Below are 14852 nucleotides of genomic sequence, written 5' to 3' on the forward strand. Positions count from 1 at the left end.
TACCCATGACACACCAAGGAAGCCTTAAGATAGCAGATGGAGTCACATTACCCCTTCACTCATTACCCATGACACACCGAGGTAGTCTTAAGGTAGCAGATTCTTGTCTTCATTGAGCAAAGACAGATCTTCATTCCTTAGTAAAGTGTAATTAAGCAGATTCCCCGTTAGATCCCTTCTGAAAAGAATATACTTACTAAAAAATGAAAAAAAAAATGTCATTATTAGATGGTTACTCCAAAGGTGTGTTCCCTATTGGGAGACCTAGAAGTGGTATTATATCAAGGCCCTAGAATAAGATGTATTTTCAAGCCTTGCTTTTCATTGAGACAACTGGTGAATAATCTTACATTCTATTTTCCATAGGAGTAATAGTAATCATAAAAATCTAAGTATCACTACTTGTAGGAGTGCTCTTAATATGAGAAAGAATGGCAAAATTCTAACACATTGCTGTTTATTTTTATTTCCCATTCTCCTTTAGGTATTCTAATCTTATTTTGAATTTGTTTTCCTTGATGGTGGATGCAAACATTCCAGATATTGCTCTTGAACCTGATAAAACTGTGAAAAAGGTAATATTCATATACCCTCAGATATTATAGTCTACTTTTCACAGTTAAGAAGTATCAGGGTTTTAACAACCCATTTCCCCTTGTCCCAACCCCTAGACTCTTAAGTAATGTAAATTAAGGAAGAGACCTTGTGTATATTTCTTTTTCACATTTCAGAATATGACAGCCTCTCAAGCCGTCTGCAACTAGTTTTATCCCCTTCCCTGTTCATGCCCACAGTCACATGAGTGGCTCACTATATCAAGAGAGGAAGCTTACTATCACCACCCTTACTTGTTGTCCGAAAAAGTTTAGCTTCTCTTTAATATTCCTACTAAGATACCTGATTCCTGGTACTCCCAGACCAAGCATGCTAAGAATCAGAAACAAAATATTATAATAGTATATAGAAGAAAACAGTTGTTCTTTCTCTTTCCCATTCATACCCTTGGTTACAGGGGTTTCTTACTGTGTCAGGAGAGTAGAGACCTGCTTTTAACTTAACCTGCAGAGAGAAGCATGAAAGAAAACTGTCACATAGATGATCAGTTATTCAGAACTATCTTACCCTGAGATACGTGAGAGATGGGAGAAAGGAGTAACAAAATTGAAGGTTTTTTTTTAATTCAAATTAATTTCTGGCTCTGATTCACTGAAAGTGAAAGTCGCTCAGTCGTGTCCAACTCTTTGTGACCCCATGGACTATAGAGTCCTTGGAATTCTCCAGGCCAGAATGCTGGAGTGGGTAGCCTTTCCCTTCTCCAGGGGATCTTCCCAACCCAGGGATTGAACCTGGGTCTCTTACATAGCAGGCAGATTCTTTACCAGCTGAGCCATTGAGGAGGGTGTATATAACACATTTTATTTATCCAAAGATAACATAAAATGATCTTAAATATCAGAGAGCTTTTTAATAATGAGCTTCAAAGATAGCATAGCTTTTTAACTTATAGAAGGATAAAACTACTAAAATTGTAAGATGGAACTTCTCTGATGGTTGTAAATAATATTTCTTACCAAAAGCCCTAAGTTCTGATGTAACTGACTTAGCATTATTAGAAACACACCTCTGTGGGTTGAACATTGTCTTGCTCCATTTGGGCTGCTACATATATCAATGTAACAAAATACCAGACACTAGGTAGCTTGTAAACAACAGAAACTCACTTCTTATGCTTCTGGAAGCTCTAAATACTAGTCCAGGGTGCCAGAATGGTCAAGTTAAAGCCCCTTTGGGGTCAAAGGGCACTTCTTAGGGTGGAAGGCGCCAGGAAGCTCTTTGGTGTCTGTTTATAAGAGCACATGAGGGCTCCACCCTCACAATCTAAGTACCTTTCAAAAGGTCCACTTACTGATGCCGTCACCTTGGGCATTAGTATTTCAATATAGATTTGAAAGGTACAAGAATATTTACATAATTTCAAACATGAATTAAGCTAATCTCTTTTACTTAATTTTATGAGTCTTTGGCAGTGAGGGGGATTTTAATGTAAGTCTTATTGTTTAACATTTAAGAAAATTGTGCTCTTTTTAGGATTTCATTTATTATTTTCTAGGAAGCACTGTTTCAAAACTCCCCACCCTGGCCAAACTAGAAAATGGACTACTTATCACACTAGGTTTTGATGTGGGTCATTTTTTTCAACGTAAGCTCATTCATCAAGAAACATACGTAGTTGACGAAAATTTCAAAATGGGTGACTGCACCAGATTTCAAATGTTGTTGCTTTTGTGTGCCTATGGGTGTGTTGCTATTTTTAGGATCTGTTGTTGCTGTTTATTTTAAACCCATTTATCTCTGTCATATGTTCACTCTTGCCTGACTTCACTTATGTTCAGAACTCATTTATGAAAGTTCTAATGGTAGTTGTCAAATGGAATCTTTTTGTTTCTTCTTCCAGTATGTGGTTTTTGTTCTTATTAGATCTTTTATTTCAACTTTTCCTTTTAGAAAATCATGATTTTATTGTTTAAACTTTGGTTACCAGCTATCTTTATGGCATATCTTCAAAATATTTAATCATAGCAAAGTTCCACAATATTTTCCTTTTTTCCGTAGCATATTTTAGTACATCTTTATCAATTTCTTTTTAATTTTTTGAAACTGACTACTCATCTTATTGTGCTTCATAGATGACTGCATTCCTTACAAATTTGGAAGGTTGTAGTAACTCTGTGTTGAGCAAGTCTGCTGGTGCCATTTTTTCAACATTCACTCACTTTGTGTCGCATTTTGGTAATACTCAACGATATTTCAAACAAAGGGTATTTTATCTACTTTTGAAAGACAGTGCAGAAACTGCGATTTACAAGTTTGCATCCTTTTGCTTGATAAATAATATGTCTCATCTGGGTTTCCAGTTTCCCAAGAGTTCCAAGGGTGCTGCTCCATTGAAGCATTCACAGATGTTCAACTACTGGCTCTTAAAAAATACTGTCTCTAAGTTTATTTTAATTTGCATTAATATAAGGGACGTGTAGCACAAAATTTACAAATGATAATAAAATGTTCTATAGTCTTTCTCTTTAAAAAAAAAAAAAAGGACACTGCAGATTGATTGGAGTGTAGCCTTAGCTAACGAGGTGAAAAAGGACAGAGTTTGGAGCTGATAGAGATACCCAGGAAATTCCGAGGAGAAATTGTAGAAGGGTGACGGGAACAGAGGTAAAAAAGGACAGGGGTAGGGTAACAAGTAGCCTAGCAGAAGTCAGTATGTATGATAACAAATCTACCATTTTTATGCTGTTAATCTTCTTTCTTATAAAAAAGAATGTCTTCATATTTGGTGAATAACATTTTCTTTATATGCTAAATACATATCTTCTGTTTGTAATTTAAGCACTTATATAAGTATGCAGGCTTTGACAAATTGGGTTAAAGGTTTATTTTGATTCTCCTACCCTATAGTGTTTTTGACGTCCTTAAAAAAATAGTTTTCAAAATTCTCAGACATGACCTCCCTAGGTAGAAATCAAGGAGTACAATGGAATAAATTCTTTAACTGGGATCCAGAAGTGAGAGAGAGAGTTGATTTGAAGGTATGCTTTTAGATCTCCCTCTACCCAGCTGTCCTTCACTTGCTCCCCCTGCCTCTCTTTTTCCTCCGACTCTTTGGGACCCCATGGACTGCAGCACGCCAGGCCTCCCTGTCTCTCACCATCTCCCGAAGTTTGCCCACGTTCATGTTCATTGCTTCGGTGATGGGTCGTAGTACTGTCTGCCTTTTCTTCTTCCTGATTTTCAAGTAGTTAAACTCCATACTTAAAAGGAAATACTAAATGTGAACCACTTTTTATCCACTTGGAAACCCCATTTTCTTGTAGCCTGTCTTTTCAGAAGTTTATATGGATCGTTTATAAGAAGAGAAAGGAGTAAACACAGTGCTTACTGAGATCGTCTGGAAGTGTGAGCCTCTTAGCGTCAGTTAAAGGTCCCTGGGTTGGCTTCCTAAATTCTCTGTCTCTGTTTCTGTGTCTTAGAGATTGAGATATTATCTGCTTCAGAGCCATTGAATAGAATGAAATACTGCACGTAAGGTGCTTTGCACAGTGTTAGCAAGAGGTAGTCGGGCATGGCAACCCACTCCAGTGTTCTCGCCTAGAGAATTCCATGGACAGAGGAGCCTGGTGGGCTACAGTCCATGGGGTCGCAGAGTCAGATACAACTGAGCTGTAACACACAGTCATTTGGTAACATTTGCTTGTGTGTTTTAGGGAACTATTCTGATCTGTATCTCTACTAATCTTTCTAGTTCTTATTGCTATTCAGAATCCACTGTATGTTTTAATATGAAATAATGAAAAAGTCATCAGTCTTTAGAAATTATAGGTCATATTGAAGTAGTTCTTTGCAGAAGTATAAGGAACTCCTATAGGAAAGGGGACATCTTAGAAGATCTATAGTTTACTTTTTGTCTGTTTTTAAATTTGCAGGGCTGAACAGAATTATTGTCTATTCACTTTGTTAATATTTTTCTGAAAAAAAAAAATTTACAACCAACCAAGATAGGATGATATAAAGAGCATAGAGCAAAAAGTAAAGTTCCACATTCAGGAGACTAGTATTCAGAACTCCTTATAGGTTATGAACCTTTTTTTTGCTGGAGAAATAGGTCATTGTAATAATATCTGTATCCGTTTGTTCTTGTCTCTTCGAAATGTTATGTTTTTCTTTATTCAAAAGCTAATAGACTGGGGCCTTACAGGTTCAGGACAAGTTTCGTTTAGACCTGTCTGACGAAGAGGCAGTGCATTACATGCAGAGTCTGATTGATGAAAGTGTCCATGCTCTGTTTGCTGCAGTGGTGGAACAGATTCACAAGTTTGCCCAGGTAAGTCCTCTGGTGGCAGTGCGTTCATCTCAGCGTCTCCATGTTCTACCGTAGAATTCTCTCAGAACCATGCCTTTCTCTGCAAATAACACATCTTTTCTGATTTTTTTGTCTCACCAGCCTTCCAACGTGAATGTGTTTGATGCACTAATAACTCTAAAACATTCCACTGAAATATTCTTAGTAACTAAATTGTAGAGCGCCAGCATAGGTATATCTGTACACTGTAGTCAGTGGTGCCTATAAACCCTTCTTGAGAATGATCTTGGGCCTGCTGGAGGCCTTGACAAGTGAGACTTGGACACTTGTTGGGTTTGGTAAATGGTGAAGTGCTAGGAAAGGAGGTTAGAAGCTGAGAAAAGTGATGGCGTACGTAGCACACATAGAAAGGTCTGTCTATAGACTTATGGTTAGCAGACTCTTCTACAGTTGTTTGAGGGAAGACTTTTTTACACTAGCCTAGATGATAAACCTCAGATTTAAAACCTGTTTTAATTTTGAATGTCATAATGAGGGTGATGATGGAAGTGGTTAGGAAACAGAAAAATGAAGCCACTTTCCTCTCCCACATCCTCCTGCAAACTCCTTCCTGACTTTACACATTCAGTTAATGATAATTTTGCTAATACTGTAAGCTCAAAGTTTGTCTGTTTTAACTTCTCCCTCACCCAGCACACAGGATGTCACCAAGCCTTGTGAGTTTCCTTAACTGTTTTTTAATTATCATTTTCTGTCATTTTCCCACTATTGACATTTTGACCTAGTTGTTTCTCATTTTATGATACTTTGGGTAACTAAAATCCTTCATAACTCCTTTTAGTATTTTTTTTTCTCTCAGCATTCTTATCTTTATTCTACTAAATATTCCAATCATATATATTTTCACAAAATACCGCTTTACCTTTTTTGTGTGTGATTTAAATATGAAAAGTGTTTACCCGTTGCCTACAAGTGACATCCAGTCTCTAGCAATTCAGGGCCTTCCAGATCACTGTGTTGTAAGCTTCTTTCTAAGCTATTCCCCAAATACTCTGTTTTTCCCAATATTTTTGTTCTTTTCCATTTCTCTGGCTACTTAGCTCTTTTCGGCTCAGAATATCTGTCTCCTTAGTAATGAATCTCCTGTAAATGCCTGCTTGCTAAAATCCAACCTGTCCTTCCAAGATCTATTAATGCCACTCTGATTCATCTTCCTCTGAATATTAATAGTACTTTGTACTTTTATTATGAGTTGCACTTACATTTTGTTTTCTATTATAAATATTTGAATCACCTTATAACTCCTAAAATGCAAGCTTCTTGAAGACTGGGATGTGTATCAGTCACCCAGAAGCACAGTGCCTTTAAACACTTAAGAAATATCTAATGCATATAAGGGAATTTTTTTTTCCTATAAATGTTAGCTGATATTCTTTCTTTCTTGTGACAAAAAATGTTTATTGTCTCTGAACACCAGTCTGAGTCATATTTTAAGTGCCAACTCAAGGTTTGCTGTACCCACCATTAATTGTCATCACTTCTCAAGAGAGTAAACTGTGACTCAGAGGGTAAGTTAAGTGACTTGTCAAAGTCACCAGGGTAGTCAGTGGCAGACCTGGCTCAACATACAGCACAGCATAATATTTTAGAACTGTAAGGGAAATAAAGCCCAGAAAGGTATAATGACTTAGCCAACTTCACGTGCCTAATGAGGGACAGAATCAAGGCTTGAACCCAGATCTTCTGACCCCCATATCTAAACTTAAGTCTTCTTTATCAGAATCTGATATACTTTTTATTATTTTTTATTGAGGTATAGTTGATTTACAGTGTTATAAAAGTTTCAGGGGTACAACATAGTGATTCACAAGAATCCCAAGTTCTTTATATCAGGAAGTTAACTTGAAAATGCTCATGCTTGTCTTTCAAGTTTCTTTAAACATGTCATCTGTGAGGGCTTCCTTGGTGGCTCAGTGGTAAAGAATCTGCCTCCCAGTGCAAGAGACATGGGTTGTATCCCTGATCTGAGAAGATCCGGTGATGAGCAACTAAGCCCATGCAACCTAACTACTGAGCCTGTGCGCTAGAGCCGGGAGCCATAACTGCTGAAGCCCCCACGCCCAGAGCCCTGCTGCAGAGCCATAACTTACTGAGCCTGTGCGCTAGAGCCGGGAGCAGTAACTGCTGAAGCGCCCACGCCCAGAGCCCTGCTGCAGAAGGAAAGCCACCGCAGTGAGGAACCCAAGCACCGCAACTAGAGAGCAGCCCCCTCCACAGCTGGAGAGAAGTCCATGCAGCGACGGAGACCCGGCACAGCCAGAGAATAAATTAATAACAAATAAATAATTTTTTAAATGTCACCTGTGTTCACACTGTTACACACAAGCAGTATCAATATGAGTAACACTAAGACATTTAATTTTAATTGGAACTTGCTTAGGTATTGAAGGGTACAAGGTCTTTACTTCACCTTAGTCTTTTCAGATTATAAAATTATAGATGCATAGTTGTTTCTTAACTAATCTCTGAGGGAATGTATTTTCCTTTGAAATTCACATTCCTACATATGCATTTTCTAAGTATTGGTCCTAGTAAATCACATGCACACTCAAGTTTTGATGATCAACATGTGTTTTTTGGTCACTCAGCATTTCTTATAAGGATGCATTTTGCTAATTGATTTTATGCTAATTTTGGTGCATTCCTATTCATCATTATGGATTATAGAACCCAGTTTTTATAAAATGGAGGTATACATGTTAACAGAAGTTCTTCCTGCATTAAAGAAATATTCTTAAAAACGACTGAAAAATTGCCAGATACAGTTGCTATGTTGACATGCCGAAAGGCTTATTTTATTCCATCATGCCATTTGCTAGGAAGGGTTGAGATTAAACACTGCAATATTTGTTGCCTAGCAACACCCACCTACTAGTGATGGAAATTTTCCACTGAAAAACCACTTTTATTTAGGTCATTGTCTTTGAAATTGCATCATCAGAGCTCTTCTCCCCTTCAAAATTATCTTATAGGGCTTTCTAGTCTTGTCTGTGCAAAAAGGGGAGACCACTTAGTTTGGGTCACTTCCTGCTCTAAAACTATGCCTTTCAATGGAAAGCTCTCATATCACAGCCCATTTCTTTCTAGTTTCTACTTTTTCCTGTCTGTCTCTCTTCGTTGATTGATGGTAGAAGTCTGGAGAAAAGGGGTGGGAGATGATTTCCATTCATCTTAATACATATTAAATCTAATTACATGAATATAGATTCAGGCTAGAGATATATTTTTGGCACACTAGATGTAAGAATTTATGAACAGATTGGAAATTTTAGGTGAGTTCCAGCTCAGCATACTAAGAGCACACACCACTGCCGACCATCTGGCAGGAACCCTTCCTTAGCCCCTTCGGTATTCAAGGAGGACGAACACAGGGCCCAGCAGAAGGTCACAGGAATGTGCAGCCCCAGTGCACCTTTGATGAAGAGAAGCCAGCTATACACACACTCTCACACTTGAGATTAAAACACACCATGAAAGGAGGAAAGAGTATGTTTATTATGCCTGACATTTCCCCTGTATCTAACAGATGTGTCAGGGACTCCCTTCGAAGTAATTCAGGTTCTACATTCCTCCCATAACATGACATCTTACCGTGCTGAATGAGATTCCAATATTGAAGGTTCTTGGGGTTTTTTTTGGTACAACATGGCCTCTAAATGCAAGCCATCTGCTCCATCTGCTACTTAAGAATTAGGTTTTTTGCCTCAGTCCTGAGGGGAAAGCTTCCTATTTTGTTTTTATTCATTTTATTTATATTCCATTTTACCTTTATGTAAGGACTTTAGTACTTAAAGCCTGTGTAGAATGTTTCCACAGTAACTGCTCTACTCTCTCATCTCGTTTGAGAAAGCACAGATGTAAAAGATGCCCAGAGGAGAAGAGATCAGAACATTATTTCTGATTTTACATTATATGGACCTTATTTTACCGTTAGGAATAGAGAACAGAAATGTAAAATATTCCATTGATCAAAACATAAAGTTTCCAAGGAGCCAAGTGTCTTTTAATTTCGTGGCTACAGTCACCATCCGCATTGATTTGAAGCCCAGGAAGATGAAATCAGCCACCATTTTCACATTTTCCACATCTGTTTGCCACGAAGTGATAAAACTAGATGCCATGATCTTCATTTTTTGAATGTTGAGTTTTAAGCCAGTTTTTTCACTCTTTCACCTTCATCAAGAGGCTCTTTAGTTCCTCTTCACTTTCTGCTGTTAAAGTGGTATCATCTGCATATCTGAGGTTATTGATATTTCTCCTGGCAATCTTGATTTCCAGCTTGTGCTTCATCCAGCCCAGCATTTCACATGATGTACTCTGCACAGAAGTTAAATAAGCAGGGTGACAATATACAGACTTGATGAACTCCTTCCCCATTTGGAACCAGTCTGTTGTTCCATGTCCAGTTCTAACTGTTGCTTCCTGACCTGCATACAGGTTTCTCAAGGAGACAAGTCAGGTGGTCTGGTTTCTCATCTCTTTAAGAATTTTCCACAGTTTGTTGTGATCCACACAGTCAGAGATTTTAGTGCAGTCGATGAAGCAGAAGTAGATGTTTTTCTGGAATTCTCTTGGTTTTTCTATGAATCAGTGGATGTTGGCAATTTGATCTCTGGTTTCTCTGTCTTTTCTAAATCCAGTTTGTACATGGAAATTCTTGGTTCATGTACTGTTGAACCCTAGCTGGAAGGATTTTGAGGATTACCTTGTTAGCATGTCAAATGAGCGTAATTGTGCAGTAGTTTGAACATTCTTTGGCATTGCCCTTCTTGGGGATTGAAATGAAAACTGACCTTTTCCAGTCCTATGACCATTGCTGAGTTTTCCAAGTTTGCTAGCATATTGAGTGCAGCACTTTAACAGCATCGTCTTTGTTAATATATTAATGTTGCATTAATGGCCCCAGACATCTTTGTTAATGTCCCCAAAACAATTCTTTACTGGGTCTTTGTTATTCTTTCAGGCCTGCTTCCTTTGATTTTTTTCCAGACCATTTCTGTACTCTGTATTGTACACTGGCTTCACAATGTGTGGAAAAATTAACAATTTTCACAGTCTCTAAAAATGTTGCACCAAGAACTAAGCTTATTACTCAGAATATTAATCATCTATCACTGCAGAATTCAGTGGAATTTTTGCCTTCCTACTTCTAGATTTGTCTGATAGTTAATAATGAAGTCATCTTGAGCTTACAGTTAGCAAACATTCCTTCCCCCAAATATTTGCTCATACAAACTGGAATTACCTGAAGTTTGTGTTGTTGTTGTTCTTTGTCTTTTTCTATTAAAGAATTACATGTTTGCCCTATTCTAAGTTTTTTGACTATAAACTGTTGTTTCTCTTCTTTGTGAACAGAGAAGCTTATTTTCTTTTTGTTGTTGTTTTTAATTTTTGTAGTACTGGAGAAAATGAAACTGGGTTTGGCCCGTCAAGATGATTGTCACTGTAAGAAAACAACTTTAAAAACAACATGTGTGTAATGAAGACTTAAGACTGTCAAACAAGTAAAAGAACATTTAGTCTTGAAGATACCATATATCCCAAGTGTTTCACAGTGCCTGAATTTTGTTTCCATGGATGTCATTGCTTAAATGCAATCTTGAATGGTTTGTTTGAAGTATTGTATATATTTATTTTCAAATGTACACATTGTTAATAAGCTAAGAAGTAAGAATCTTGTTCTAGAACCATGTACATATTATGAGTTCTCAAGGAATTTTATGTTGAAATAGTAAAACATTTTAGTCTTCAACTCTGAAAGCCCATTTTTCCTTTATCTCTTCATATCAGTGAAGCAGTTGTATGGATTCGGGCTGTCTCATCTGTGCTTGTTTGCTTTGTCGCTCCATCCCTTGTTCCCTTTCTCTGTTGTTCCTCCTCCCCCTAGATTTTTTTTTTTTTGTTTGTTTGGCCTGATCTATAATACTTCAAGTTTTACATGTTATGGCCTATTCTTTTATACTTTGAGAATTATATCTATTTCAAATAAGACAGCCATTTTTTCTTACTTACAAATATTGGGAATTTTGTTTGTTTGTTTTGTAGTTCACATTTCTCCTAGGTTGTACATACATAAAGCAGGTTATAAAAATGTAACTGTCTGAATACTTGGCCAAAAGGTAATGTGGCAGCAGTTTTTCCTATTGAAACTAAGATATTTTTACATGTAAGCATAAATTGTCTTTGTGCAATAAATTTTTTTATGAAAACTTAGTTTTCAAGAGCTTTTAAAAGTAACTCTCCTAGACCTGTTAATGTAATCTACCCTTTCTGATTAAAGCAAAATAATATTTAGTGTTCTAAGACTAGAAATCCTACTAGTCCATCTAGCTTTTTTGCCTAATAGAACTTTAGCAAAAGAAACACACACAAATGAGAAGAGCAGAACAGTAACAATCTTGGCAAATGTGTTGTAAAGTCATATGATTTTGTTTTGGAAGCTAAACAATATCTCTTGATGCTGAATAAATATTTAATATCAAATGATAGAAAAAGAATTAAGGTTGTATTAAGGCAGAGTTTCAGAAAATATCATTATAATGTTACCAAATTCATATCTCTGAGTTTACCACATTAGAGTGGGGTTACCAGCTGGAAAGCAAGTATATAATTAAGAGATAATCTTAGAGGCATATGGAATGTGACTTGTATAAAACATACATGCAGATTAGAAAAAATGGTGAGGAAGAAAATGCCTCTGAAAATTATCATAAGCGAATAATGCCTAATGTAATTGGCAAGCTCAATTCTCTCTCTGACTTTTTCTTTGCTTCATATATTTTTATCATTTTTTGTTGCCTAGAAGTTTGTAACCAAACTGCATTCTTATTCTTCTCGTCCTATTGCTATTGGTACCTCCTTCTAAAGGTTCCTCAAAATGGCACTGCTAAAAGTGACCACTCCAACTTTCTGAACTCTTTTAATTCTTTATTAGTAGCTTTTTAATTGGCACTCAGTACAGTAAGGTATTTTTATTGTAGTTGCATCTCCTGTTACAGAGGTTGGCAAATATTTTCTGTAAAGGGCCAAGACAGTAAATATCTTCAGTTTTGAAAAGCATATGATCTTGGTCATAATTCATACTCTGTTGTATGAGTAAAACAATCACAGACAACATGCAACCAAATGTTATGGCCATATTTGACCCTCAGGCCATAATTTGCTGACCTCTGTTTGAATTAACTGTAGGTCGAATTGTATCATCTTAATCATCTTTATAAACTCCATAACATTTTGCATAGATAGTAATATGTATATGTATATCACACACTCTATAAATGTTTTTGAACTAGTATGAAATTGTATAGTGGCAAACACAACTTGTAAGGTAGGTTGATTATGAGTGACCTTGTATTCTGTGCAAACTTTATAGGGATTATGAGAGAGAGCTTTCTAGGAAGAAAGACAGATTTTGACTAAGGAAGGATAGTGACTTTGGTTTCGCAGAATGTATTTTGGCTGTGGGTGGGACTCATCAGTCTCCATTTCTACTGCTCAAAGCAACCTCTGTGCTCCTACTCTTTCCCCCAAATACCATTTTTTTATCATGTATCATGTAGTCTGTATTTTCCTTTATTATCATCGCCATTCAGATTTTTGGCAAGGTTTACAGTGTTTCAAGCACAATGCTTTCTTTGAGTTTGAAGAAAGTGTTTGTGAGGACACATGCTTTAATTTAGAAGTAGGAGTGTATTCTAGTTTCAGAGTGAGATTTCTGAATTAGGGAGAGAAAATGTGGATGGCAGCCACTGTGAGTGGGGCTATCAGAAAGAAGTAAAGTGTGGTTCACATCCCTAAATAAGGGGTTCATATAATCTGATTTTTTTTTACTGTCCGTATACTAGGGTTAGATGTTCCCCAACTCATTTGTATTATAAGGTTTTCAGGTGGGTATTTATTATAATCACAGCATAATTTATGGAAACTTACTATTACATATCAGAATTATACTAATTGCTTCATATGCTTTATATATCACTATTCTGTGTAACAGTCCTGAGGTAGAATTCCTTCCCCATTTACAGAACTTTAGGGGAAGTGAACTCACCTGCCCAAGGTAAGGCTGCAGAGTGAGAGCAGAGTTAGGGCCTGAAGTTGAGTTCCTCATTTCAGTGATCACGGGCGGTCTTAACCATCAGAATCTCCTGGCCTTCATTTCTCACGGAGACAGTGGAGACAGTACTGACCTCTGTTGTGTGTATGTGTGGTCCATTAGACTTGAATCCCCACAAACAAAGCCTGTTCCTTATTTTTCTTTTTTGAACAGAATTACCAAAGGTATAGGCAGTAGTCAATAAATTAAATTTCTAAGAAACTGAGTCATGTCATCATGCCACATTCACACTTGCCTTGAAATAGGAAATCTGTCAACCCTAAAGGAAATCAATCCTGAATATTCTTTGGAAGGACTGATGCTGAAGCTGAAGCTCCAGTACTTTGGCCACCTGATGTGAAGAACTGACTCATTGGAAAGACTCTGATGCTGGGAAAGATTGAAGGCAGGAGAAGGGGACGACAGAGAAAGAGATGGTTGGATGGCATCACCAATTCAAGGGACATGAGTTTGAGCAAGATCCGGGAGTTGGTGGTGGACAGGGAAACCTGGTATGCTGCAGTCCACAGGGTCGCAAAGAGACATGACTGAGCTACTGAACTGAAATAGGAAATCAGTCAATAAAAACGTGAAGGCAAAATAAATCTTAACATGCAATTATTAACCTACAATCACAATATCCTTTATATTTTTGCACATAGACCTAACATTACAGTTGTTTTTTTTTTTTTAAAGAATTGCCTTTCCTGTGGTGACGAGCTCCCCACGAGAACATGCCTCTGGCAAAGGATCTCCATCTCTCTCCAGAAGAGAAGAGGAAACACAAGAAGAAGTGCCTGGTGCAGAGTCCTATTTCCTATTTCATGGATGTGAAATGCCCAGGATGCTGTAAAATCACCGCAGTCTTTAGCCATGTACAAACACAGTAGTTTTGTGTGTTGGCTGCTCTACTGTCCTCTGCCAGCCTGCAGGAGGAAAAGCAAGGCTTTCAGAAGGATGCTCCTTCAGGCAGAAGCAGCACTAAAAGTACCCTGTATCAAGATAAATGGAAAACCGTCCCAAAAAACACATTTTGGATCCAAAAAAAAAAGTAAAGAATTGAGACTCTTGGGATTTTTTTGTGTGGAGGGGGAAGGCAGGTAAATTTCAAAAACAACGTGAATTTTCTATAATTAAATATGGAAAATATACCAGATTTCTGAAATGAATAATTTGATATGTTAACACTTCACCATAAAGAATGCATACCACCTGGATGGGATCCTGGTACAGCTAAAAATGAAAGAAATTCATATAAAGTGTGAACTAGTTTAAAAAAAAAAAAAATAGTAGTCTCAAAGTATAAGGCAGTTACTTTATAGAAAATCCCATAGTTTGAGTTTGTTTAATTTTCCTCAAGTTGTGCTATTTTTGGTAGGAACACATCAAAAAAATAAATACTGTATACTTATGACCTTATCAGAAAACACATGATATGAATTTGTCTTATGCCTGGACTTGGTAACTTTCATCACTTGGTAAAAATACGTTTTCCAGAGTTTTTCAAACTCTTCAGTTCAGTCGCTCATTCACGTCCGACTCTTTGTGACCCCATGGACTGCAGCACACCAGGCTTCCCTGTCCATCACCAACTCACAGAGCTTGCTCAAACTCATGTCCATTGTGTTGGTGATGCTATCCTACCGTCTCATCCTCTGGTGTCCCCTGCTCCTCCTGCCTTCAATCTTTGCCAGCATCAGGGTCTTTTTCAATGAGTCATTTCTTCACATTAAGTGGCCAAAGTATTGGAGCTTCAGCTTCAGCATCAATCCTTCCAGTGAATATTCAGGACTGATTTCCTTTAGGATTGACTGGTTGGATCTCCTTGCTGTCCAA

General features: G+C 37.3%; 1 protein-coding gene and 1 pseudogene across 1 annotated transcript in view; both read left to right on the top strand.

The window, feature by feature from the left end:
- PIK3C3 (phosphatidylinositol 3-kinase catalytic subunit type 3) overlaps positions 1-11133 on the top strand; it is a 164489-nt gene extending 153356 nt beyond the window's left edge. The window contains exons 23-25 of the mRNA XM_043443924.1: positions 485-575; positions 4760-4885; positions 10322-11133. Of these exons, the coding sequence (XP_043299859.1) occupies positions 485-575; positions 4760-4885; positions 10322-10336 (232 nt within the window). The 3' untranslated portion in view covers positions 10337-11133. The remainder of the gene's footprint in view (positions 1-484; positions 576-4759; positions 4886-10321) is intronic.
- A 2340-nt stretch (positions 11134-13473) lies between these two features.
- On the top strand, positions 13474-14564 carry LOC122425495 (annotated as a pseudogene).
- Positions 14565-14852: the final 288 nt, after the last annotated feature.

The sequence above is a fragment of the Cervus canadensis genome, chromosome 23, assembly GCF_019320065.1.
Source record: "Cervus canadensis isolate Bull #8, Minnesota chromosome 23, ASM1932006v1, whole genome shotgun sequence".
Taxonomy (NCBI): Eukaryota; Metazoa; Chordata; class Mammalia; order Artiodactyla; family Cervidae; genus Cervus; species Cervus canadensis.